General features: G+C 33.3%; 2 protein-coding genes across 2 annotated transcripts; one reads left to right on the forward strand and one right to left on the reverse strand.

Annotated features, from left to right (window-relative positions):
* Positions 1-133: 133 nt before the first annotated feature.
* LOC147287330 (Insulinase (Peptidase family M16) protein) lies at positions 134-5,316 on the reverse strand. The gene is made up of 13 exons (XM_086241693.1): positions 5,177-5,316; positions 4,212-4,451; positions 3,793-4,089; positions 2,985-3,152; positions 2,614-2,781; positions 2,392-2,472; positions 2,146-2,212; positions 1,950-2,047; positions 1,341-1,413; positions 1,176-1,246; positions 891-940; positions 592-704; positions 134-504 (listed from the first exon to the last, which is right to left on the reverse strand). Exons 1-13 carry the CDS (start codon positions 5,213-5,215, stop codon positions 452-454), a joined length of 1,518 nt encoding a protein of 505 aa, XP_086097819.1. The 5' UTR covers positions 5,216-5,316; the 3' UTR covers positions 134-451.
* Positions 5,317-13,100: 7,784 nt separating this feature from the next.
* LOC147287331 (ATP-dependent 6-phosphofructokinase 6-like) lies at positions 13,101-23,566 on the forward strand. Its single transcript, XM_086239031.1, has 13 exons — positions 13,101-13,407; positions 14,049-14,095; positions 14,188-14,227; positions 14,353-14,415; positions 14,505-14,642; positions 14,955-15,113; positions 15,228-15,281; positions 15,453-15,521; positions 15,626-15,755; positions 22,054-22,319; positions 22,465-22,513; positions 22,623-22,777; positions 23,124-23,566. The coding sequence occupies exons 1-13, from the start codon at positions 13,162-13,164 to the stop codon at positions 23,322-23,324; spliced, it is 1,617 nt and encodes a 538-aa protein (XP_086095157.1). The 5' UTR covers positions 13,101-13,161; the 3' UTR covers positions 23,325-23,566.
* The last annotated feature ends 134 nt before the right edge of the window (positions 23,567-23,700 follow it).

Raw genomic sequence — 23,700 nt, forward strand, 5'->3', positions numbered from 1 at the left:
TCAGAAAATTTGTGATTCCAAATTTTCTTTGTTTAAGCTTTTGAGATTAGTCCAAGTAACGAGAGAGTATAGGTTAGCAGGTAAATATTTTATTTATTCAAATCTGAACCCTGTGAGCCTCATTTATTTGAAATAAAACAGTTGCACTGAATCATCATTTGATGATTGAATTTGATCAGAATTATTGTAGAATTGAATTCTGATACTCATGCCTAGGACAAACTTCTACACCATGAAAGGTTGAAAAGAATTTTAATGAGTAATAACATAGCAATAGCAATAATGCCTCTCTCGGAGAGAATAAAATAAAATTGCCAAAATGAATTCTGATACATGTAATGTGGTTGAAATTTTCCTTCAAAATTTATTTGAACAATGCCAACAAGTCTGACATAGCGCTTGGAAGTTGCAAGTAGCCATGTAATTCAAAAAGTTACAGGCAGAATCACTATCATTTGGCATTGAACATACGGGTAACTGTTTCGTAGCTTGGGACTTTCACGACTGCCACAAAACAAGGAACAATTTTCTCAATATCCAATCAATGCTAGTAATATGACGACCAGATAAGTCTAAGAAACTAGAGATTACCATTGCCATATGATGCCATTGTTAGAGGTGAAGAAATAATCTCCTGTGCGATTTTAGTAATATCTTTCAATGTCACTTCTTCTACTGTCTTTAAGAAATGCTCCACAGGTTTCCTGCAAAAAAAAAAAAAAAAAAACATATATCTTAGCAGGTCACAACTCACAAGAAATGTTGTAGTACAAAATAATGTCAAACCACCAGGATTATATACATAAAATACAAACAAGAAAGTAAAGATATTTGAGGTAGAGGACCCATGGAAATAGGGAAAAAGGTTCCATCTAGTAGTAATTGCATACCTCTCTCCATATGTCAAAACCTGCCTGCCTATATCCTCCGATGCAATCATCTGCAAAATAAAAATGAAATATAACCAACCTCAAACAAAAAACGTTAAAATAAAAAACAAACTAGTGTGTCAGAGATCCATAATTAACTGAAGGAGGGGAAAGAGAACCCAAGGCCAAGACATAACACAACAAAACAAGGAATAAGCTTCTGTATTTGTGTGAATGTGTGTCTGGTTTTGTGTGAGTGTCTGTGTGTGTGTGTGAGAAAGAGAGAGAGAGAGAGAGAGGGCATACTCTAGATTCTAGATTCATTAAAACTGCGGCCTTTGTGGACTCTTTTGCGCGTCTAAGCTGTACATCCGTAACTGCCAGCAAGGAAAAAAGTAAGGCAACAAAGAGAAACTTAAATCAGAAATCTCTCAAGAACAAGAAGAAAATGAAGAAATATGCAGAACAAACCTTGCCCAGGTGTTGCAATTGCCTGTAATTCTTGTACTGCTAAATAAACTGCTGTTTCCGCAAAGTCAGCGCCCTACATTCAAAAGCAGCAACAAAAGAAAAACATTTCTAAATAATACGATTCGTACTTTAATTATATATCAAACAGCATTGTCAAGCCAACTGAGAATTCTAGGTACTACATATAAAAAAGCCACCCCTGATACATGTGTTGTACTATTGTATAGCACATCAGGGGATGGCTCCATTGCCAACAGATTTCGATAAAAGTGGCTCCATTGCCAACAGATTTCGATAAGAGTGGCTCCATTGCCAAACTCCCCATCTGTCAAAATTCGCCCATGCACACCATAACTCAAGTAAAATGCACATGACAAACAGCATGCAGCATTCCAATATCAAATATCAACAGCCAGACTTGAAATTAAGATAAATAATCAGATGGATGTCAAATTGATAGTCATATTATGAGTATCTTCTCTGACTAACATTTGATATTAAAATATTGTGCTATTCTCTGACTATGCACAGACCCTACCCCGAAAATGTATCCAACAAAATGCAAGCCACATTAATCACAAAGATTGAGAACTCAAGGGTGAGCCTTACAGCGCAAGCATAAATACCAAACAACCCAGAGTCATTGAAGATGCTGTTGAATGCAGAAAAGGATTGAATCTCTTGATGCTCATTCAAGACGCGGAGATCTGTTGTCATATGACAGGAATGATCAGCAAGAATATAACACTATAATCTAATGGTCCAGCTAATCAGCAATAAACTATAAAGCCTAGGTAAAACTTACATAGCCTTGAGTGCATCCCCTTTCCAGGGCCCCCAGCAGAGAACGAACCGCCTCCTCCCATAAGCAACTGCAAAGTACATTACTGTTATCAACACACATCTAACATATCAATATGAAAGTAGCACACTAGATAATTCTACAGCTTTTTTAAGGAAATAAATGGCTGGAATTGGAAGAAACTACTTAAGCATAAATGATTTGAAATGCATGAAATATCTTAAAACATTCCAAGAATAAATGTGGAACCTGGAGAACAGTCAAAAGGATAGCTTGTTTTTCGTTGCGCCAGCCGCCAGGAGCTTCAAAAGCAAGAGCAACATGTGCTTCCTGGCTCACAAGAAGTAAAGCAGATAAACATGTTAGCAACAAAATTAAATAATTTATGAGAAACTTTTTTATAAATTTGAGTAATCAGACAATGAAGACCATAAATAGAAAAGGAGAACCAGCTCGAACAGTAATACATACCCAGCAATCACCTTGACGACGAAACTCTCCTCCAACATATTGAGATCTTGGTTCGCCAGTGTGGCGCAGATCCCGTAGGTCAGAGAGAAGTGGTTCGGCAATAGATAAAATCTCCTCATGTTCAACCCCAGATGCTGCAAGAACTATCCGAGGAGCAATATAATTCTCCTGAAAGTTCCACATCAAACACCATTCACACAGCACATGAATAAGATACAAGGATAAAAATAATGTTAAAGAAAGGTAAACAAGAAAAAAAAAAAATTGATTACTTGAATAAAGAATAATTAATAGTATGGGCAGTGTGCACAAGTATGTTTAGGATAAGGTATAGTTGACTTGAGTGTGTAGTATGCATAAGTTTATCTTACCGCAACAAATTCCTCCAAGATGCGGCCATCCAATTTGTTCAGTGCTGCTTCAGAAGCTAAAAGAGGATTTGCCAATGCACCAGAATAACCAGCAGAATGAACCGCCTCCAAGAGTAAACCCTGAGGATTGTTATGAATTTCTGAAATCTCTGCCCGCACCTTTTGCAGCTGTACAAACATAAAGTCAACTGAAATAAGAACATATATCATAGTAAACAATTAGATAAATTGATAACAAATTGCAATGTATGGAGACCAACACTACAGAAGTGTTTTGAACGCATTTGTGGACATAGGAAAAAATATGGAGACAATTTTTAAAAAAATTAATAAAGAACTCCAATTTCAAAGAACACACTAAAGTTATTCCTCTGTACCCTATCCTAAATCTCATCAAACTTATCTCCTTCAAGTATCCAAACTAATAATTGGAAGAGGTCTATTTCATATAGCTTTGTTGTTTTATTATTTTTAAAAATGAAAACACTAGATTAAACAACACAAACCAACCTTCCACCACCCCAAATTCCTCCCCTCTTACCAAACAATAGCACAATTTAAATCAAACTTGAGAAGAAAGGTACATAAATGCAACATAATCTTTGTCCAAACAATCCTAAAATGATGTGTATTAAAATTAACATAATATTAACAAAAAAAAAAAAATCACCCCAAATTCCTCCCCTCTTACCAAACAATAGAAAATTTTAAATCAAACTTGAGTACAAAGGTAGATAAATGCAATAGAAACTTTGTCCAAACAATCCTAAAAGGATGTATAATATAATATTGATAAAAGAACTCTTACCTCTTCATTGACTTCCCAATCCAAGAAGGCAGGATTCCTCACACAATCAACAAGCAGTTCCACCATCTGAGGAACATAGGTCTTGAGAGCATCAAATGTGTATCCCATTTGCTCTCTAGAGGCAGTGGCTCCTATGTGACCACCAATTGCTTCCACTTCCCTCACAATGCGTAAGTGGCTCCGATTGGTTGTACTCTTAAAGGCCAACCGTTCAAGCAAGTGTGAAGCCCCACTGGTTAATGGTGTCTCGTATATGGAACCGGAATCAACATATATTCCAATGGAGGCTGCAGGATTCTGGTTGACCAACCAAATAACGATTGAAACAACAAACCAAATCAATGGACAAAACTGAACAGTAGAAGAAGGGGGAAGTACATTAAAACAAAGCATAATTACACTGTATGGCTCTTACATACCGGTGATGTTTCTGAAGCTATTTTGACACCATTATCAAGCGTTGTAATCTTAGTCTTGCCTGGTTCAACGTAATCAGGAAGTGGAGGAGGGAGGTTAACACCTCGAAGTTGGGTTTCCAAAGGAGGAAGAGCACTGGAGCTTTCCCCCGTCAGCCAGCTAAAGATACCCCCTGAGGCCGGCTTTGTAGCAACTGCACTCGATGTTGCAAACCTGGTGGTCCCCACATTTCCCACACGGCCCTACTCAGACAGTGAATAGGTGCATCGTTGAACAGTCAATGTCACCATGTAGATAATCAAGAACAAAAATATTGTATCTACTAACTGCCCAAAATTGCAATGTGTAAAATCATATTTATTCAGTAAACCAATTATAAGATCTCTATAAATCAAGTTGAATTAGACGATCACATCCTATGTCCAAAACAACCCAAATAAAAGAAACCGATCTATTTAAATTTTCAAAAAGCAATATATAAGTATATTCATTGAGCTTATAAGCATATATGCGACTTAACTGAACAGGACACAAAAAGAGGAACATAAAACACATAACCGTACAGATACATTGAACCAAGGCTGAATTTGGTTGAGTTAAATTTCTCATCTTTGTAACAGGAAAAAGAAGTATATATAAAAATAAAAAAAAGGACCATAAATTGATTTTTAAGCTATTCCAATCATCCAGCAAGCAAAAGCAGGGTGAATAAAACATTAAAAATCATTCCTTTAACCGAAGCTAAAAGAAAATCTAATAAGAGTCAAACGCTATAAAGCCGCATTAACAAATAAAATCATATCTGCAAATTGTTATACAAAAATAAACAAAAAAACATCAAAAGAAAACCCAGATAAGTTAAAAACAGATCTTCCAGCCACAAATTCAATATCCAACATGATTCACAATTTCTACGAAACAGAACAGAAAGTGGGGGGCTTTGAGAGGGACCCTTTTGAATACTGACCTTAAGAGCCCTAAGTCGTGAGGCTGCAGTTTTGTACATGGTGCTGGAGCTCAGATTGAGTGAGGAAGCCCTAGAAACCTATTAGGGATTGCAGTCTCTGCTCCTTTGAGGTTTCGAGTTCTGAGTTTTGAGAGAGCAACAAAAGGTGGCTGTTGGTTGGAAATAAAAGAGTGTTGAAAATTAGTCTGGGAGACTTGGGCCCTTCACAATGGAAAAATGCCCACAGTATGTATTGGGCTTGACCCACAAGTAGAGTGAAGATTTTTGGTTACTGGGCTTCTAAAGGCCCAAGAGAATGTATCTGATAGTTTAGACGTGGTGGTTGTTTTGGGTCAGGACTCAAGGCGTCTCTTTTGAGTTTACCCATTAAGCCTTTCATATTTTGTGATATTCAATAAATTTTGATCTAACTTCCACGTTCAAAGCCAAAGAACATTTGATATAGTGGATGACATATATTCTCTTTATTGGGGAGAGGTCCTGAATTCAAATTTCATAGACATTAATTATTGATTAAAAAGAAAAAAAAACTTCTATGGTCTAATAATAACTGACTTCTTTTCCAAAAGTTGTACAGTTGAAGATGTAGCTTGAGATATAATTTAGATGAGATGACACTATAATATAGATCTTAACCAGTCAAGACCTCCTCATTCTTACAAATTAATGTAGGGAAAAGATTTTATGACCTAGTAGGACACAAGATTTATGTACCCTAATCTGATAGCAAAATTATTTTGCACCCATTACACTATTATTTGCCACATCAAATTGATATTATTATTGCTTAAAATACTATTTTGTCCAAACTAATGGCTTAAATTACTACTTAATTAATAAGAAATATGTCTTTTATATTTATTTATTCATTATTTGCAAGGGAGGTGATTTTCGCACTCCATTTTTCTCCATCTACACTCCTTTATTTATATATGATATTTTTTGTATGTTTTAATTAATTGTAGTTCCAAGTTTACCCTTACACATGTTTTCTAAACTTCATCTTCTTTCCAAAATAATTCATTTTCCGTTCTATGACTCTTTCTCTCATCTAGATCACCAGCCAAACTTATTTACAAGGACAAACACATCTTTATAGCCTCCCAACTCAACTATATTATTTTAGCCATTCCCACCAAACTCATCCCCAATTTTATATGTGATAAGATTCACCACAATAATTAAGTATAATGAGTCAGGACTTGGAAGCCACGTACAAGAGGGATCCCAACTATATAGGAGTACCATCATCTCAGTTCATACACCCAAATGCAGAAAACAAACCTTCACCTTCTCTAGTTTTCTTTTATTTTTCTTGTCATTTTTGTTGTTGTTGTTGTTGTTGTTGTTGTTGTTATGGATAACCAGTACTATAAACTGAACCAAACTCTATGGACAAAGTGCATCATCACATGATAGGAGTGCATTTCAAACTTTTACATATTAGATCTACAAAAAAATTTCTTGGTGGATACTCACTGGTAGTTGATGGTGTTTACCTCTTCAAAATCCAAAACAACCAGAGAGCTCTTAAATCCGCATAGAGAAAACCTTGTATGAACCTCAGATAAGTAGCAAATATATGCTTTGGGTGTGAATTAGTTAGGTATCTGTATGAAAGAAAGAGGCAAGTTTTTATGAAGATGAAGTTGTTTAGCAAAAGTCGACTAAGGGTAAACTAGAGATTTTAACTCATACATTTATTTTAAAAAATATTAAGAAAAAAATAGAAGTGCAAGTGGAGAAAAATTAGGGCTGCTCATTGGTCGGTTCGGATCGGTATTGGGGCTTACCAAACCAAAACCAAAAAATTCGGTATTTTTCGATTTCGGTATTTTCGGTTTCGGTGTTTTTTGGTTCGGTAATTTTTGGTAAATTTCAGTTTTCGGTTCGATTTCGGTAATTTTGGTATCGGATATTTTCGGTTAATTTTCGATTTACTTCGGTATATTTTCGGTTCATTTTTTGTTTACTTCGGTATATCTTCGGTTCATTTTCAGTTTAATTATAATAATATTAATTATTATATACCAATATAAATTAAAATTTAATCAAATATGATGCATAAAATATAATTTTTGATGAATATATATTTGCACGAGTAGTATTGGTAGTTTAGTATAGTACTAGTATTTTACCCTAGTAATAATATATAGGCTTATTCACACCATTGCCCCCTGTCAGATACACTTTTTTTCACTTTGCCCCCTGAAACTTAAATCCTCTCAGTTTGCCACCTGAACTTCATACAGTTGTTGCAAAACACCATATGCCGTCAACTCTGTCAATTTTTCCGTTAAAAAAGCTGACGTGGTACCTATATGGCATGAGTGAGACCCTTTTTAAGTTATGTAAGATCCATGTGGACAAAAAAACTAATAAAAAATCATTTTTAAACTAAAAAATAATAAGATTCATGTCAATTTTTTTTGTCCACATGGATCTTACATAACTAGAAAAGGGTCTTATCTATGCTATATAGGTGCCACGTCAGCTTTTTTAACGGAAAAATTGACAGAGTTGACGGCATAGGGTGTTTTGCAACAATTGTGTGAAGTTCAGGTGGCAAACTGAGAGGATTTAAGTTTCATGGGGCAAAGTGAAAAAAAGTGTATCTTACAAGGGGTAATTGTATGAATAAGCCTAATATATACTAGTATAATTAGTTTAATAATATGTATTAGTACATATCCTATTAATTTAGTATGTATATATACCGATAAATATGAGTGTGTGTATATATATATATATATGCATTACTTACTTAAAAATGAGATTTTTATTTTCCTAAAAATAATAACATTTACTTTATTAGAGAATGACTCTATATCTTAACTCACACTTTTGATAATATTAATATGATAACATTATACAATTATATTTTTTTATAGTTGTTTAAGATATTAGTAGTTTAATATTTATTGTACCACTAACATAATAGTATTATATAAGCATATATAACTAAATTTCGGTAATTGTTTCAGTTTTTTCGGTATATATTTTGGTTTTTTCGGTAATAATCGATTCGGTTTTTTTCGGTAATCGGTCAGTTTACCAACTTTTTTCGGATATTTTCGGTTTCGGATTTCCGATTTTCGAATTGTGAAAATCGGTATACCAAACCAAAAAAATTCGGTCGGTAGTCGGTCGGTTCGGTAAAAACCAAACCAAAGGGCAACCCTAAGAAAAATGGAGTGCGAAAATCGCTTCTCTATTTTCAAATACAACTGTAAGAGCCTGTTTGGGAGGGCTTCTATAGGAAGCGCTTTTGCTCAGTAGCGTTTTCACTTGAAGCGTTTTTGTTAAAAAAAACATAAATTTTTTTGAAAAAAATTCAAGTGCTTCTTGTGAATGTACAGGAAGCGTTTCCAAGTGCTTTTATAACTCAAAAGTGCTTTAAGTTTTTTTTTTTTTTCCCAAACGCAAGCAAAAGCGTTTTTGACTATTTAAAAGTGCTTTTAAGCCTTCTCTTTACAACTCCAACACCTGTTTATTTTCTCAACATATTCCTACACTTGCTTTTCCTCTTAATCATTTTATTTTATGTTCGATTTTTGAAATGAGTTATACCTTGATAGAGAATAGAGAAGTTCTTTATCATTTAAATTGGGTTTTATATATAACTTTCTTGGTGTGATTGTTTAAGAATTTTTGGGCCAAGACTAATTGGAGAGGCATGAGTCTAAATTGGTAATAACCAAACACTTAATTATGCAGGGAGTTGTAGTTTTGTTAATAACCAAATTGTACATAATCCTGCAGACAACTAACTTGATGAATTTGCAGGAAAGAGTTTCTTTAAAATTTTCCCATGTGTTGGTCGAGAACTATTAAGAATGGAAGGTGAAATCGACAAAATAAATAAAAGAAAAGAGAACTGAAAGTTTTTTTTTTTTTTTTTTTTCTTTTGAAGAATAAAGATCTGAAGGTAGTTCCCAAAATATGAATTTTTAGGGTTCTAAAATTAGGGCTATTTTTTTTTTTTTAAAGGTCACATTAGATTGGAGATAAAACTCTTTTTCTTTTTTTTTTGGCTTGGGGGAAATAAAATATTTTTTATTCTTTTTTTGTAATTTAAAGTTTGTTAGATTTTAATAAAGGTTAAAATAGTCTTTGTAAACTTGATATAATAATGTCATGTCATTAGGGCACAATTAGGGCACTCTAGCACTCCCCATTGATGTAATGATATAGTCCAACAATATTCCCCAATGAAATCATTTTTAAGATCAAATTACATTTTTGGTCATCATGATTTGGGTCGTTTAATTTAGTCCATGTGGTTCAAAACGTTTTAATTAGATCCTTATAGTTTATTTTCATTTGCAATCAAAATTAAATTTGAAAAACCTTCAAATTTTTTTTTGCAATTTGATGATGTGGCGGCTCAAAACATAATGTGAAATGACTAAATACTCAAAAATAACTTGCATGTCCTCGTGATAGAGACATGCTGGTGTCATAACTGAGAGACAAAGAGAGAAGAAAGAGAGAGAGAGGTGTGGATGCCACCTCTCCCTATCCCATTGATCATTGATAGGGAAGTTTCTCCCCTAAATACTCATGTCAATTTATAGCCATCACAGGTCATCTCTATGTCATCAACCAACCAAAATATTGAGATATGTTATGAATTTGACATTGATTACAAACTAAAGTACACTGTACACTGCGATTGGTGAAATTTTGAAAGCACAAAGAGTTAAAAGTGGAACATTACACAAATGAAGACCAAAAGTGTAGTTTGACCTATTGTTATATTTACATTAGCCTTTGGTGGTTGGGTTAGTAAACGTACTTAGAGAATGAATGTTTGGTTGCTTGTTTAAAAAAGTTTTGCTAAAAGAAAAAATTTTACACATGTAATAATATAAATATGTAATGGGACTATATGAAGATTGATGAGGGCTTAAATATTGTTTGATATCCATGCAAAAAAAAGTAATTTTATAGCTTTTGAAAAAATGAATCATTTTTGTATAATAGGTTCATCTTAGATAATGTGACTCATAAATGGTGGTTTTCATTTTGAGCCATTTGATGATGAAGCCCGCATATGTTTCTATATGACATAGAGCTATAGAAATGTTTCACCTTAAAAGAGAGGTGAGGTTAGAGGTAGTTGTTTGGTTTGCTTGTCTAGTGGCAAAAGCAGAAGAAACATAGACAGAAATGACTATAATAGTGAGCAATCTCTCCAACACTGGCTTACCAATCTTGGATCGATGGCTCAATTACCATTAGACATTCAACAAAGACAGCTCTTTTATTGTTGGATTATTCTTTGTCGCAGCATCCAGATAAATAAGATCCTGCTCTAAGCTTATGATCAACATGCAACTTTAGAATAGTCAAATGCATATTTGGCATTTGGAAAATGGCAACAAACGTGACACATTGTTCAGTTTTCTTTCCATTTGACCCGCAAATTAGAAATAAATTATTGAAAATATTCATGGCATGGAAAATGTTTGCGTTTGAAGTTTGAAGTAAGTTGAACATATTAAAGGAATTGAAATCGATACATTCATGACCCAAGTATATAAATATATATATAATACATATGTTTTTTTAGGGGTAATATTTGCCAAATAGTCTGGCAAGATAAGATAATTTGTTATCGAATTATGAATATAAACCACACATTTAAATAATAATTAACTTCATTAATAGTCTAAATTTAAATTCTGAATATTTTATATTATTAAACTACATGACAAGACAACATTTTAGTCTCAAAATGAAGACATGATTCTCTTTTGGATATAAAAATGTAAAAAAAAACTTACATATTCATTCATATGATCACATGGTATCACCCCTCTCACCCTCTCTTAGCTCTCTCTGTTCTCTCTTTTTCTTTCTCTTATTTTTTATTTTTATATATCTTTTTAAGAAATATTACATGACTATAAGTCTATAACAAGTGAATATATATATAAAGTTTAAAAAATGTACGTGCATAATGAATAGTAGGAATTCAACAACTAATATTATTTTATTTTATGTTTTGGTCTGAACGAAGTACTGTATAAAATAAGAGGACATCAAAGAAATGTCTAATTGCTGATTTGATTGGATGGGAACTTTTTTTTTCTTTTCCTCTCTCTTACTTTTCTATGTTGACCTTTGCCAATGCCATGCGGAGTCCAACAACGTCATGCACCAAAATAATTGCTTTGTTTACTTAGAAACTTTAAATTATTGGAAAAAACTTGCGTGCACCAGTGCCACCTCATTCCAGTGCAGAGACTGATGTGACATCAGTAGAACTGTAGAACCCATCTTTTGTTCAACCTTTTTTTTTGCATGGAAATGCCACCTCAGTGGCACCAGTTAAGTTTCTCTCTAAATTATTTAATGAAAGTCTTGTTTATGTGATTGTAATAATACCACTTATTATATCGACATAATGTTATTAATTTTACTTACTTAAATTTTAATACGTATATAATTATTAATGTAAAAAATGTTATATTTTAAATAATATTTTTAAAATTATACACATATTATAATTTAAGTGAATTAATAACATTATATTAATATACTACGTAATGTTATAATCACAAAAAAAAAAAAAAAAAACTGGCTATGCAGCTCTCCAGCGTGGAACATGAGCCCCAAACAACTCACAAGCATGCCTTCGGATGTCACCCATTACCAGCGTGAACTATGGAGGCAGCAAATTAAAGTGTTTATTTATAATGGCCCAATATTTAAATTAATGTATTGCAGCATTTGCACGCAGCTGCAACCATAATTAGCGTACATGTAACATGCTGTGATACTCAGTTGAGAATTACAAAGTCATTACTATATACAATATTGTGCTAATTAAAAATATATATATGAAATTTAATTTAAATTTCAATGTTCACGAGTCATCACTTCATCTCGTTACAAGTTGTATTATACGCTGTGGGACAAGTGTCAACTGATTTCCCACTACTATATTTTTGGGATTTTCTCCTCCAGTAAAGGTGGCACTTTAGTGCCTGCCTTTCAATTCATCCACCGCTTTTAGAAAATCGGCCTGTTTTTAATAGTTACATTAAAGGGACGTCCATGTTTGACGTTTGACGTACTTTAATCTTAACTTATCACATAAATTATTTTTACTTTTCAAACTAACCTCAAAAACTTTAAAAACACATTTGAAGACCTTTTCTTTTATAAACTATATATAATTATATATGTAAATGATCACTTAAATTGAAAAGCAAGCTAGAAACATTGCATTAGCTCATTAAGGATTGTATTCTTTTTAGGTAAAAAAACAATTTTGGTCCCTTTGTTTTTCTCTAAAAACATATTTGGTCTTTATAATTTCAAAATTTAACATTTGATCCTTATATTTTATATTGTTTATAATTTTAGAACATTTGGTACTTAACATAAAATTTAATAGTGAAAAATGTCAATTCTGTTAATTTTAATGGAAAGTGTAACGAATTTGACGAAATAATCTTATTTGACGCTTAAGTAAAATAGTAATCATGACAGATACACTTTTGAAACAGGAGTCCTATTGGCTCCGACACATGTTGAGGGTCCTTTTCCTCTGATTTGACCCCTCACTATATTTCTTTGGTTTTTGGCATAAAATAGCGAATTAAGAAATATTTTATAGCAAAATGAATGAACATTGGTCACTCATATTCAACCCCTAAATTGAGAAAGTGAAAACTTCATTTCTTTTACAAGAAACTGCTAATTATTCTGAGTAAAATGCACTCCCAAGTCAATTACCCAACAAACCAATCCAATACACCAAAAAAAAAAGAAAAAAAAAAAGAGAAAAGAAAATAAGACTGTGGACCATCAATTAATGAATGAAAATAATATTAGGTATTTTCTAGTCAACACATAGCGGCTGAGTGATCGATCATGATCAACGGCTACAAATACGCCTGCCGTCTGCTTCCCATGGTTTCTCAGTTGGTGTACTACAAGTTTACTACTCTCATCAACTCTCAAAAACCCGAATGGCCAGGTCCGCTCCGAGGTTCCGCTGCTTCGACCCCACCAACTCTTACGCTACGACACCGGATCACCCGCGCTATTTTCCCGCCTTCTCCAATAATTCCAGTACTCCCCTAGCCAACTCCAATTCCTCCAGTAGGGACAATATGGTAATTTCTGCCAACTCCGGGCCCAAAATCGTCACCGGCGACGCTGGCTACGTCCTCGAAGACGTTCCTCACTTGGCTGATTACATCCCTGATCTCCCTGTACGTGTAACTCTCCTTATACTCTGTTCTTTCTCTTTCTTAAGGCTCCGTTTGGTTGCTCAGAAAGCTTAGGAAAACAATGGAAAGTTCATTTTTTGAATTTCTGTTGAAGTAATTCTGACTACTAAAAAACTTGTGATCCTTCTTCTTCTTCCTTCATTGTTTGTTCCTGTTTTGCATTTTTTGTGTTATTGTGATTTGTGACTGTGATTGTTTATTAACTGTATTTGGTGCCTGCCAAAACGCAGCGTTTTGAGATGATTGGACCCGATACAAAACTCAGCTGTCATTTTTTTAAGCTTATTAATTGTGTTTTACTTTTAATCAATCCGTTTTGAGCTTTGTTGCTTCAGTTGACAGAATTGGAGTATTGTCTTTCTATTTAATATTATTTTGTTTTAGGATCAAATGGAAAAGGTTTTTTTTTTTTTTTTTTTTTTTTGTTGGGTACAACAAATGGGAATTCTTTGAATAACTTGTTTGTGTTTCTAACAATTACCCTTAAAATTAGTTTTTATTTTTTTAGAGGCAGTTTATTGAATAAGTTGTTTTGGGTTTTGGATAGAACTATAGAAGTACCTCTGTTGTTTGTTTCACTGCTATCTGACATGCGGTAATACCTTGTTGATGATATCTTGCAGACATATCCCAATCCATTACAAGACAATCCTTCCTATTCAGTTGTTAAGTAAGTTTGACGCTTTCAGCTCAAATGCATGTGTCTCACTCATTTAATTGTAATCTTTTGATAACTCACGAAATTAACCTTGTGTTGGACAGGCAGTATTTTGTTAATGTGGATGATACCGTTGCCCAAAAGGTGATTATATTCAGTGCTTGCTCTATTAACTTTGTATTCATTTTTGTAAAAAATTTCTTATATAAACTCCGAGTGATATAAAAGATTCAATATCTTACAATTCTATAATGTTTTTCTTTGTATAGATTGTTGTTCAGAAGGATAGTCCAAGAGGGACACATTTTCGACGTGCTGGACCACGTCAGAAGGTTTTACATTCCTAATTTTTCTTTCCTCTATTTCTTCTTTTTGTATTTATGTATTCCAGAAAAATGACATGTCTTTGAATATTTCTCAGGTATATTTTGAATCAGATGACGTGCGTGCGTGTATTGTGACATGTGGTGGTCTATGTCCAGGTCTAAATACTGTAATTAGAGAAGTAGTATGTGGGTTGTACTACATGTATGGTGTCCACAGAATTCTTGGAATAGAGGTTAGTAAAGGCATCTTTTACATACATTTAAAGACATTCTAAAGCTCCATCTTCATATTGAAAAATAAGAGAAATAAAATGCTAAAGAGGCACGAGAAAAGGTTTCATTAACAATATTTCTTTCCCTTGCTCTTATACTATGAGTTCAAAATAAGGCACTGTAGGTAGTATAACTTAAGTGGGTTTCTTTTGGGCCTCCTCCTTTAAAAAATGAAAAGAATTTCCTGATAATTTGGCCCTCAATTCATGAAGTCCTTTATGATACATGATTGAACAATATTATGAACTAATGAGGTGATTTTCTACACACAGGGAGGATACAGAGGGTTTTATGCCAGAAATACAATCCAATTAACACCAAAGGTTGTGAATGACATACATAAACGTGGTGGCACCATCCTTGGGACATCACGAGGGGGTCATGATACCTCAAAGATTGTGGACAGCATTCAGGACAGAGGAATTAATCAGGTAAATATTGTCTGCATATGTTACTTTGCATTTTCAGATTTTATGTCGTTGGCTCTGCCTTTTTTTAACAACTTTTGCGTGTAGACTCATAGTTTGTCTGCTTATGCACCTCAGGTTTACATACTTGGAGGAGATGGAACTCAGAAAGGAGCTTCTGTGATTTATGAGGTAATGCAGTTTGATATGGCACTACTAGCACTGATCTGCAGTGCTACCGAGCTCTTTGTGAAAATTCAGAAATCTTGAGTGACTGAGAGTACTGGGAAAAATATATAAAAGTTATTCTAATAGGTGATTTCAGGACAATATTTAGTTATTTACCTACCACTTTTAATGCAGGAAATCAGGAGGCGGGGCCTCAAAGTTGCAGTGGCAGGAATTCCAAAAACCATTGATAATGACATTCCGGTACTGTCTGATGGCATGCTTAACTTATCTGATGCATTTGATTTAAAATTAGTATTTACTCTTGGTAAGAGTCTTAATTTTTGACTATGCTTATTTTTATTCAGGTTATAGACAAGTCCTTTGGTTTTGACACTGCTGTTGAGGAGGCTCAACGAGCCATTAATGCAGCCCATGTTGAAGCAGAAAGCATTGAGAATGGTATTGGTGTTGTCAAGTTAATGGGTCGTTACAGTGGTAAAGTTTCACTCCTCTTTATATCTTTAATGCTATTAATTTAAGAGTATTGTACTAAAGATAATCTGAAAATGGGTTCACAAGGTGGTGATATGGCATCTGATCCTCTCTTATTTCTCTGTTTGATTTGGTTTTATCCTGAATCTGTACAATTCGTGGGGTTGCTTGATATTATGAAGCCACCAACCATTCACATTGTACAACCTGTTAACTTTAGTGACTTATATAAATTAAACACATACCTGAGTTTACCACAGCACCACAGCTGCATCCATCGCTGACCATTAAGAGTCAAGAATCTTCCTTGCACTTACAGACCTTTAGCACAAACTACTTGATGGGGAGTAAACTAAATTGTGATCGTTTGTGTGCAAGGGGATCTCGACTTTATATAGAGTGGCAACCTATGAGTCTAACCCATAACTGAACTCATAGGATAACCATATTAGCCTAGGACTCTAATTTATTGTCCTCTAAGTAATAGGAATCCCTTTAGCCTTAGTAAACCAAAAACACATAAATCCATATAGGCTTCAAGGTATAATTCTAATTGAACTCTTGATCTTTACTTAGGCCACAAAACCCTTAGGCAACTATGAGACCACAACAGGTTGTGTCGAAGTACAACTCCAACATTCTCCCACTTGGTCGAATAGGTACCATTGTAGCTTCAGCATTGATCCTTTAGTGCGCACAGAATTCAACTGAATCAAATTCCTAGCATGCCTCTTGTCAAATAAGACCTCTTACATAGAGCTTCAAAAACTTTTGGACTAATACATTATCCGGCTTTAGAAACTACATATGCAAGAACTCATATCCACATGAGACGCCAACAAGACAATGGAAATAGAATGATTAATGTATCTTCCTGATGTGTTACTTGAATGCATATGGAAATGCTTAAGATATTATCATTCCACTAGATCCTCCTTTATCAGATTTCAATAAATCTGCCTTTATGTACTTAATGAAACAGTACATTAAACTTTAATGAATTTTATTCAACAAAAACAAAGATATTTAAAACAAACCATAGCATGCTTTCTTTAGCTGAACATCAACTTTTATTCATAAGTGTCTCCTTAACTTTAAGACATATCCATGAATCACCAACTTAAACAAAGACATGCAAATAACTTAATCAAAATATTAGCAAATTAAAAGCTAAAAAGCTCCCACTAAATTAGAGCATCTTGAAAACTGGATAGTACCCCCATGTTGGTGACATGCTTATGAAAAAACGGAATTAGGGACAACTTTATTCAATGGGTCGGCTATCAAGTCTAGGGACCCTTTCACAAATAATAAAATTCACTTCATGCATTACTTTAAGAACTCTTAAAGAATAATGGTTTTGATGATTAAACAAGCAATATGCAATAACATAAGCCTTAACGTACCTGTCCTAACAAAAATATATACCTTTATAACATCAATGCATCTAGAAATCTCTTTAATGGATATTGTATTCCAAAATTTCTTATAGGTACAAGAAAAACAAAGTACCAAAAAAAAAAAAAACAAATAAAAATCTTATCTCAATGAAAACATAATTATTTATAGCAGAAGAGTTCATGACTGAATATGAATATAAGCAAACCAAACAATATGCGAGAATAACTTCAATTATCCTTATTAGTCCCAAAAATTCCTTTTGACCGGATGATGATTCAAAGAATATCATACATATTTCTTGAGTGATGATTCCTTATTTTTCTTTCATTATCCTAGATGATGGGTGGTTACTCTAGAATATAATGTATGACCAAATAACATGAATAAAATTAGTGGCTCACAATAATTACTGACCATGGATGAATAATATATCATAAATATGCAACACATATGTAATCGAATGCTATATGCCTTTTGTGCCGTAAGTAATTTCAAGCAATACCCATGTCAGTAAATGAGAAAACCAAAACACCCATCACAGTAGTGTACATTAAAAACAATCTGTAAGGCAAAATAGCTCATGTATGAATTTCCTTCTCAATCTTTGGATAATATACCAATAATGAAATTCAAACGATACATATATACTTGAATGTACCAATCAGATAATAAATATAGATCACTTGAAAATATAGATCTACTCCATTTTGAATGAAACTGTAATCATTATTTATGTGTACAGACTGATTAAACAATCGATTTGCTATATGTGTTAAAAGAGAAATAATATATCTTAAATATGTAATGTATATTCGCTCGGACAATAGGATGTAAACTTAAGAGAATACCTTTAAAACATCATTTAAACTTTAAGCCATGATATATAGATCAAGAACTTCAAAAGCGAATAATATAATTAAACAATGTTCTATCCAAGTAATTCACATAAGCCAAATCAAGAATCACCCAATTCATGTATATTATCACATGTCAATTATAAGCCATTTAATGCTAGTGCTTCAACTAGAACAATGTTTCGTCTAACGAAATTAATCATCCATAATAATATTTAATAGGAAGCAAACAATATATGATATATCATAGATTAGTATATACTTAGATACCCAAGTATCTTTCAGGTGATGATTTATTTTCCTTATTGGTAATTTTATAGGCCAAGCCAGAAGGGTTTTGTTATATTTGGACATGCAAAACCAATCTAAATAAGATACATACAAGTTACCCCTTTATATTCATAATCATATATAAGTGAGCATTAACCCTTAAGTTTACAAAACTTTTAGCTCCCACGCACTGATGAAAGGTCTCACAAAGCCACTAATAAAGTAGAAATTTAATGAACATATCTTCCCCCAATTTCTACGATAAAAACAAAAAAACAAGAACAAACAGTCCATATATGATAATCACATAAATGATTGGAGAGCCTTCATCACGCTACAATAAGATTGTTAATGTGCTAACAGTGAACAAACTACCAAATTATATTAATTTCACATAAACATTTGCTATTCCTTGATGCAAAAGTAATTAGCACAAAAACAGTTATTGTGGTTTATAAGGATTGATCAAAACAGCACAACATCAATTCCCCTAAACAAAAAATGTTCAGTATTTAACAATCAATAATATGCTCATAAAAAATAATACATATGGTAGCCATGTACTGAATGTATTCCTATAGTTATAAAAACCAGTAAATTAAGACTTAAAATATGTCTCCACAAAATGACTCTATGTTATTCGAACCTTTAAAACTTACAAGGTTTAAGTCTATTTATATGCATCCGTAAAACTTGAGTAATTACTTTGGTTGGCAAATAGTAGATTCGAGGTACTTCTTCTGATCAACAGGTTCCTCGTCCGCCATAGCAAATAAACAAAGAGAGGTGGACAGTCACACAACTCGGCGCAGAGGAGCCTCCAAGTCACCTAACTCTGACTCTGAAACTCAAGTTACAAGTCTGCGGGAGTTTCTGAGAGTTTTAAGGCTGCGTTTGGCTACTCTTTTTCTATTGCTAATTTGCTATGCATAAGGCGGCGTTCTATTAACTTGAGTAATTACTTAATTATCACTTAATTTGATAATCATGAAAATTTCTAGTTCGGCCCCCTTGGTGACTAACAAACAATAATGATCCGTAAAATTAATAAATACATTTAACCCACTTTCTAGTTAAATACATAAAATTAACAAATACATTTAACCCCCTTTATATATATATTAATAATAAGCAATATAAAACTTAAGATTCTCTGCCCTTAAGACATTAGATATAGCAACAATAAAAATTAAACTGATGATTTTCTAAAACTTTAATTCATTGTACAAGTCTGTATCAAAATCAATATATCATAAATCTATAAATTATGGTGTACGGCCATATATGTAATATGTACATAACATGAATCTTAAGGTGCATATAAAACTTTCTACACATATAAACGATCGATCTTGATCAAATACATTAGCATAAAGTGATACTTCCTCATATGAATATAAGCCATCTACAAATTGAATCATAGTGAATGCACATAAGAGATAAGTGCTTTAATTATGTATATGTCATTGTCATGCACGTATTGAATCAGTTAAGGCTAAACACATTCATATACCAAGCAATATACATATTACATTAAGCAATTTCCCACAAATTAAGCTCTAATTAATTTTCTATTCTAGTGTACAAATTTGATATATATACTAATTCAATAAATGCATCAAATCAAATTCAGATCTTCCATCATAAAAAAATAAAATAAAATGCATTACATCTTTAAATATATATGTATATAGCACATATGCATGACTTTAAGCATATATACATATATATAAGACAGCAAGATCAATCAAATGAATAGATATGTTCGATATATATATATATTTATATATTTATATATATATATCATGAGTGCATACAATTAATGGTCTGATTTCGTGAATATGCATGCAGTTTAATTGATAACCATGTAAATATCTATACATTCAAAGCCAAGGGATACATATGCCGATACAATCATGGGATCTGTATAAATTTCGATAATAATAAACATTTATATACATGTATATTTCTTTTGGTGCAATATAACTGCACTTGCCGACAATGCTTGATCATGGGATTTTATTATATAATTACATATATAACTTTGAATAATATATGTGAGAGTATCCAAACTTATTACCATGGAAACAAAACTAATAGATGTAATCTGAAGGAAACCGAGAGACATACGTACGGACATAGGTATATATTTGTCCAAATCAGAAACTGATATGTATAAATTCATATATCAATTAAACCAAGACTCCATATATAATTCATAGATACCTAATAGTTCAGCCGCGCACAAAACAAAACTTGGAATCCATAATGGAAAAACATGAAAGTCCTTGACCACAGCGAAGTCATGATCTAAGAGAACTAAAGTAATTTCCAAATCTCGATTCCACTTCTTAAAATTGCTATCATTCAAGGGTTCAATGGAATATTGATAGCAGAGGAATTCACAACTGAAAATTTAATTTAATTATTAACTTAATCTCCAAGAAAAGCCTTATAAACACAATTAACTCACACCTATAGGCTGAGAGTAAACAATGTTGTAGCACTAGATCATAAAACTACATAAACTAGCTTTATAAAGAACCTCCTACATCTATGGACAGAAGGAGACCCTTTAATAGCCTATATAGTGTTATTTTCTATGCTAGCCATAATCATACTGACCATGATGAAGTAATAATCATCTATGGACAGAAAATTACTTTCACCTGTCATGTATTGATAATGCAATTTGATCAATACACCTTTGTTTAGGGCCTTTTTAAACCAAATAAGCCGCGAGAGGCTTGCTTAATTGGTCCAAAAACCCCTAAAACATTGATCACAACCTTTAGATATTTATATATATATATTTGATAATAAGACTTGAGATCAAATATATCTAATACATACAAACAGATAGTTGAAAAATAAATTCAAATAGTTTAATTGATCCAACTTTATAGCCTTTTGGTTTTAGGGTTTGTTACTTGTGACATGAGAAACCATAGTGTCTAAACCCCAAAACAGCAACGAGAAGTTTTAATTAAATTTTACATGATATAACAAACACTTGAATATAAAATCATAGAAAACTTGCAGCAGATGAAATTACTGTTAGTGCAAGAAAACTTAATTCTCACATCAACATCAATCATGGATTACACACGATCAATCATATATATAAACAAGTGATCTTATGCATATAATTAATCCTTTATATATATATATATATATTCTCTAGATTAATCCTAATCATTTAATATAGTGTGCAAACAATTAAGCAAGACATGTTTCTTTTAGGTTTTAATCATACAAGTCATGCTCTGATACCACATGTTAACTTTAGTGACTTATATAAATTAAACACATACCTGAGTTTACCACAGCACCACAGCTGCATCCATCGCTGACCATTAAGAGTCAAGAATCTTCCTTGCACTTACAGACCTTTAGCACAAACTACTTGATGGGGAGTAAACTAAATTGTGATCGTTTGTGTGCAAGGGGATCTCGACTTTATATAGAGTGGCAACCTATGAGTCTAACCCATAACTGAACTCATAGGATAACCATATTAGCCTAGGACTCTAATTTATTGTCCTCTAAGTAATAGGAATCCCTTTAGCCTTAGTAAACCAAAAACACATAAATCCATATAGGCTTCAAGGTATAATTCTAATTGAACTCTTGATCTTTACTTAGGCCACAAAACCCTTAGGCAACTATGAGACCACAACAGGTTGTGTCGAAGTACAACTCCAACACAACCAACAAATGAATTTCTGATATAGTGTTATGTAGTTCTTATTATCTGATATTATCTTGTCATGCAGGATTCATAGCAATGTATGCTACTCTTGCCAGCCGAGACGTGGATTGTTGCCTGATTCCAGAATCACGTTTTTATTTGGAAGGAGCAGGTGGACTCTTTGAATACATTGAAAAAAGACTCAAAGAGAATGGCCACATGGTTATAGTAATGGCCGAAGGTGCAGGACAAGAGCTTCTTTCTGAAAGCATGCTTACCATGAACCAGCAGGATGCTTCAGGAAATAAGCTTCTCCAAGATGTTGGTCTGTGGTTATCACAGAAGATTAAGGTATAGATGCCACTATCATTTATTAGTCTGCTAAGTGAACATCATATTGGTATTTGATTGTTTTGTCCAGAGGATTTTTGTATGACTTTATTGTAGACATGCCACTTCTTCACTATATTCACTGGTTTTAATTATGTTCTTGTAGGACCACTTCTCAAAACCGAAAAAGATGGCTATAAATCTCAAATATATAGGTTAGTTTTACTGAAACATTGCCTTCATATTAATTGATTGCTTTTATATTTGTCCTACAGCCTTATGAAGAAATTATATAACCAATCAATTGTTGTGCATCCCTGGCAGATCCCACTTACATGATCCGTGCTATTCCGAGCAATGCATCTGACAATGTATATTGTACCCTCCTTGCTCATAGTGCCATTCATGGTGCAATGGCAGGATACACAGGCTTCACTGTCGGGCCTGTTAATGGAAGGCATGCTTATATTCCATTCCATGTAAGTTATAGGTTATTCTTTGTTTAATCATCTGTCTCTCAGTCAAAGAAGGAAGCATACATTTCAGAAGTGAGGGAACTGTGTGCACATATATAAACCATTGCCAATTGTACCTCATGCTACAATGTGACCTAAATTGGATTGGTCTTACTCTTGAACATTTACCTTTTTCCCTATAAAGAAAAAAACTAATGGACCAATAGCACAGGAAATAGGATATTATTAAAGAAAATAGAATTACTTCATTTGGGATAAGAGCATCTGTTCTATTGTAGCAGCTACTGCCGTAAATTGTAATTCTTGTGTTTGAGCCGTTTGCTCAAGTTGATTATTATTAAATGTGCAGCGGGTGACTGAGAGACAGAACAAGGTTGTGATTACTGACAGAATGTGGGCTCGGCTGTTATCATCAACTAATCAGCCAAGCTTCTTGGACCCTAAAGAGATCACTGAAAAGCAGGAAGAGGAAGAAGCAGAAGCCCAGTTGACAGATGGAGTCCATGGGGAAAACCATTGTGAAGCAACTGCTGTTAAGCAAAAGGACTAGGAAAAGAGGCCAACAAGCAGCTTCATTTGGAAATTGAAGATCATTGCCGTTGTTGATATCCTTTTAACTGTCTATCCCTCTTTGGTTGCCTGTTTGATATCTTTTAGAAGAGGACCCTAAATCCAGTGGTGTTTCGTGTTTTAATGTTTATAGGCCATTATATAAATGAGTTGTATGTGCAGTGTATGATCCTTATGTAAGTAACGGTTATACATTGGTGGAAAGGGTGAAAATTTAGCAGATATGATTTCCCCCACCCACCCACCCACTCTTTTTTTTTTTTTTTTTTTTTAAGAATGAATTATTATAGCCAAGCTGGAAACTACATTCTACATTCTCTACCATGCATCCAAAATGAAAAGAGTAAAGGCACTCA

Source organism: Dryas octopetala, chromosome 4, assembly GCF_963921425.1.
Source record: "Dryas octopetala chromosome 4, drDryOcto1.1, whole genome shotgun sequence".
Classification (NCBI taxonomy): domain Eukaryota; kingdom Viridiplantae; phylum Streptophyta; class Magnoliopsida; order Rosales; family Rosaceae; genus Dryas; species Dryas octopetala.

Bases quoted from the DNA above. Each gene is read 5' to 3' on its own strand.
- LOC147287330 (XM_086241693.1), bottom strand. From the start codon at position 5,215: ATGTACAAAACTGCAGCCTCACGACTTAGGGCTCTTAAG. The intron at 4,090-4,211 runs GTATGTAAGAGC...TTGGTCAACCAG, and splicing joins TAGCTTCAGAAACATCACCG to AATCCTGCAGCCTCCATTGG. The intron at 3,153-3,792 runs GTAAGAGTTCTT...ATGTTTGTACAG, and splicing joins ATTGGGAAGTCAATGAAGAG to CTGCAAAAGGTGCGGGCAGA.
- LOC147287331 (XM_086239031.1), top strand. From the start codon at position 13,162: ATGGCCAGGTCCGCTCCGAGGTTCCGCTGCTTCGACCCCACCAACTCT. The intron at 14,096-14,187 runs GTAAGTTTGACG...TGTGTTGGACAG, and splicing joins CCTTCCTATTCAGTTGTTAA to GCAGTATTTTGTTAATGTGG. The intron at 15,522-15,625 runs GTACTGTCTGAT...ATTTTTATTCAG, and splicing joins CCATTGATAATGACATTCCG to GTTATAGACAAGTCCTTTGG.